This window comes from Choloepus didactylus, chromosome 6 (genome assembly GCF_015220235.1).
Source record: "Choloepus didactylus isolate mChoDid1 chromosome 6, mChoDid1.pri, whole genome shotgun sequence".
Taxonomy (NCBI): domain Eukaryota; kingdom Metazoa; phylum Chordata; class Mammalia; order Pilosa; family Megalonychidae; genus Choloepus; species Choloepus didactylus.
In genome coordinates, this window is record NC_051312.1 from 26,937,214 (window position 1) to 26,941,504 (window position 4,291).

A 4,291-nucleotide genomic window follows, 5' to 3' on the forward strand; every position below is an offset into this window, starting at 1 on the left:
TGAGCTTTCTTGCAGGTTGGAAAAAAAGTCATTTATTTGAAACATGCAATGAATTATACTGCTCACTCCTGCTAGTATTTTCAGGTCTATTTCTATTAGTAGAATATTAAGTAGGAACATTTCTGGAGTTCATTAATCTTAGCAAAAGAATATCAAGTAAATGAGTCACTCAAGCACTTCTGTATTTAGGTGAGTTGATTCAATTATTTTTTTATTTATTTTTTCAATTGACAATGAAAATACCAAGTTCCAATAGTCTCTTCAGGAAATGAGCTCATGTGTTGGCCAAATTGCCACAGTATCTGCTTAGTTTAGTGACAACAAGGATGAAGGTGTTACGTATTAATTCCTCCTTTCTTTCAAATGACATACAGCCTGATGGAACAATGTCAGTGGATGGGAAGAGGTAGGGGATGCATCAGAAATAGGAATGGATTCATATTAAGATTAGCAAATGGGTTATGGAGAATATCCAAGTATCCCTGGGCTTCAGTGAATGACTAACCTAACAGATATAAAGGGTATGATGAGGTTAATTACTGTGATCCCAAAATTATGGAGACAAGGCTGTGAGTAAGGAGGGGAGAATGGGTTTGATGAGTTGCTGGATTCAGAATGAGTCCAGGGATTCCCATTTCTGTTTGTTTTTTTTTTTTCCCCATGAAATCTAGAGGGAGGTTTTCTCTGAGAATTCAGGCACTCATTTGGCCACTGCTCTACTGTGGCCTCCAGGTGTCCCTCACACTCTTGGTGTGGAACAACTCCATATGTGTACACATGTGACTGCCCTTAAAAAGAAATGTATAACATTATGAACATCAGATGCACAAAATGTTCCCATTCAAGTGGACATGTTGATGGTAACACAGTGCTCATGTCTGAGGTTCTTGGCCTAGTGGAACAGGTGTCCTGTTTGAGATGGATCTTTAGCCTGACACTTGTTCTTGGAGAAGCTTAAAACTTGATTCAGAATGACAGAATGCATTTTTGCTGTAGCCTGAAATTTATACATAGTGTCCTGTATTCTTAGAATTCTTACTATTTGTCACTTACCCAAGTTAATTTGCTACATTAAGGGAAAAAAAGAATTTTTGGTTTAACTATTGCTTCAACTACTTTTATCACTGCCATAACAGCTAATATTATGGGGTGAGGACCTGCTGATGAATGACATTATGGAATAAAGAATAGCATTTTAAACTTTTTAGAATTAGTTTAACATAAACGAAAACTTTCAGCATTCTTCTGTAGTCTCTCTCTGGAATTTGTTGGGAGTATTGGATTACTAGCCATAAGGATAGAACTGAAAAGGAAAATAGAACAACCAAGAAAATCATAACTGCACCATTTGGCTGGGTTGTTAACATTTTAAAATCTATTTAGTGGTTCTATTTAATTGTTGGCTTAAGAGGTTAGGTGGGGAGGAAACTCTAGATATTCTTGGTGTGTATTTCCTCCAATACAAATATTTTTACTAAACTCAGATTCATTCAAGAGCCAGATTGGCTGTTCTGGGGAAGCCACCTGCCTCTGGTGATACTGAGTCTGATTATTTGAAATATGGTAGAGTCTACTCATAATGTCTGTCTTCATTAATCCACTCACAGAAATCTTATTCACCGTAGATTTTTGCCATTAATAAATTCTAACTTTTGAAATAATGCAACAGTGCCAACCAAGTGTTAACCACAGAATTCTTTTTGAAGATTTACTACAACTTTCAAATTTCCTCATTTTATCTTATTTAATTGAAGTTTTGCTTCTCTGGGTCAACTTTCCTATTTTGTCCACAGGAACCAAGGAAATCAGAGTTCTGGAGTCACATTCACCCTCTTGGGGTTCTCAGATTACACAGACCTGCAGGTGCCCCTTTTCCTGGTATTCCTGATCATCTACACAGTCACTGTGGTGGGAAACCTGGGCATGATTGTCATCATCAGGATCAATCCTAAACTCCACACCCCCATGTACTTCTTCCTCAGCCACTTGTCCTTTGTTGACTTCTGTTACTCCACAGTGGTTACACCCAAACTCTTAGAAAACTTGGTGGTGGAAGACAGAACCATCTCCTTCACAGGGTGCATCATGCAGTTCTTCTTTGCATGCATATGTGTAGTGACAGAAACATTCATGTTGGCAGTGATGGCCTATGACCGTTTTGTGGCAGTTTGTAACCCTCTGCTCTACCCAGTTGCAATGTCCCAGAAGCTTTGTTGCTTGTTGGTCACTTCCTCATACTCTTGGGGTATAGTGTGTTCCCTAATATTTACCTACTTTCTATTAGAGTTATCCTTCAGAGGGCATAATATCATAAATAACTTTGTCTGTGAGCATGCTGCAATTGTTGCTGTGTCCTACTCTGACCCCTACATTAGCCAGATGATCATTTTAGTGTCAGCCACATTCAATGAAATAAGCAGCTTAATGATCATTCTTACTTCCTATGTTTTCATTTTTATCACTATCATGAAGATGACTTCAACTCGGGGACGCCACAGAACCTTTTCCACATGTGTTTCACACCTAACTGCCATTACCATCTTCCATGGAACCATCCTTTTTCTCTACTGTGTCCCTAGCTCCAAAAGCTCATGGCTCATGGTCAAGGTGGCCTCTGTCTTTTACATGGTGGTCATCCCTACGTTGAACCCTCTAATCTACAGCCTCAGAAACAAAGATGTGAAGGCAACCATCCAGAAATTAATCCATACCAAATTATTCTGTTACAAAATGTAAAGTGTAAGATGTACTTATTCATTTTTAAGAGTAATGTGGGGAATCATACAATACTTCTAGTAGATTTAATTATTCAAATTCCAATTTTAAATAGCAAAGCATAAATGTATCTGATGTAACTCACAGTTGAGTGATCACTCAACATGTTTAAAGTTTTATAAATTATCTGTAAAATCATAAGTAAAATTTAATTAAAGCTCAGATCACTTAAATTGTCTCTAGACTCAGAGGCTTGCATGCAAAATTTCTGAGTTAGTACACATAACCACGTGGTTGTCCAGGAAAATCTCCCATTCTTCTGAAGTCATTTAGAGAATGGGTTTATAGTGATATTCTAAACATTTTTATCTTACACTGAATGAAGATACATCATAATGAAATATAATAAACTAAGCTAATAAACACTTAGATATTCAATAATACATTATAAAGTACAAATATGATTTGGTTAAATGTTATTTGTTAATATAAATTTATTTGCTCTTTCTATGTTAAGACAACAAAAATAAAAAACAAAAACCAAACGCTTCAGAAATAACTATCTACAACTTGAATTTGTTGTTCATGACAATCTTGAGTTTTGTATAATTTAGCTACTGATGCATAACAAAAATAAACATAAAATTTAAGTATTTGTGACATTAGGATTTTATTGTTTTTAATTGCTGTATTAACTGGGCCCATCTTCTAATAGCCACTGAAGCATCTGGGGTCACCTGTTCTAGCCTGGCCTCAGCTGGTAAACTCATTTCTAGTCTATGGATCTGCTTGTTGATAGGGCAGCAATTCCACATGAATCTGAGGATTGTCTTTCCATTTCTGAAAAATTGGCTGCTGGTGTTTTGATAGGGATTGTGTTGAATCTGTGGATCTCTTTGGGTAGAACTGACCTCTTAGGGCTTTTAAGTCTTGCAATATATGAGCATGGGTTGCCTTTCCATTTTTAAGTCTTATTTCATTTCAGCAATGTTTTGTTGTTTTCAGTGTATAGACCATTCATCTTCTTGGTTAAATTTATTACTAGATATTTTATTCTTTTTAGAAGATAATGTAGAGTTATTTTCTTGATATCGTTTTTGGATGGTTCATAGTTGGTATATACAAATGCAGCTGATTTTTCTGTGTTGATCTTGTACCCTGCAAATTTGATGAATTCGTTTCCTAGTTCTAGCAGCTTTCTTGTGGATTATTTGGGATTGTCTCTCTCTATATATAGAATTATGACATCTGTCAATACAGATAGTATTACTTCTTTTCCAATTTGACATAAATAACAAATTCTGGTCATAGGTAGCTATTTCTAAAGTGTGACATTTTAAATTTTTATTTTTTTGTCATCTAATACACAGGGAGCAAATAAAATTTATGTTAAATAAATTTAATCATATCATATTTACCTAATTATTCTGTCTAGGACTTCCAGTACGATTTTGAGCAGCAATGGTAAAAGCAAGGCATCCTTGTCTTGTTTCTGATCTTAGAGGGGAAACCTTCAGTCTTTCACCACAGAATATGATGTCAGCTGTGAGGTTTTTATAAATGGCCTTTATGACAT

The 4,291-nt window shown here is 35.7% G+C and overlaps 1 protein-coding gene across 1 annotated transcript; it reads left to right on the forward strand.

Annotated features, from left to right (window-relative positions):
• The first annotated feature begins 326 nt into the window (after positions 1-326).
• Positions 327-2,736, forward strand: LOC119536789 (olfactory receptor 5D13-like). The gene is made up of 2 exons (XM_037839539.1): positions 327-406; positions 1,755-2,736. Exons 1-2 carry the CDS (start codon positions 327-329, stop codon positions 2,734-2,736), a joined length of 1,062 nt encoding a protein of 353 aa, XP_037695467.1.
• Positions 2,737-4,291: the final 1,555 nt, after the last annotated feature.

Excerpts from the sequence above, each read along its gene's own strand:
- LOC119536789 (XM_037839539.1), top strand. The coding sequence starts at position 327 with ATGAAGGTGTTACGTATTAATTCCTCCTTTCTTTCAAATGACATACAG. Across the intron at positions 407-1,754 it reads ATGTCAGTGGATGGGAAGAG|TTTTGCTTCTCTGGGTCAAC; the intron begins GTAGGGGATGCA and ends ATTTAATTGAAG.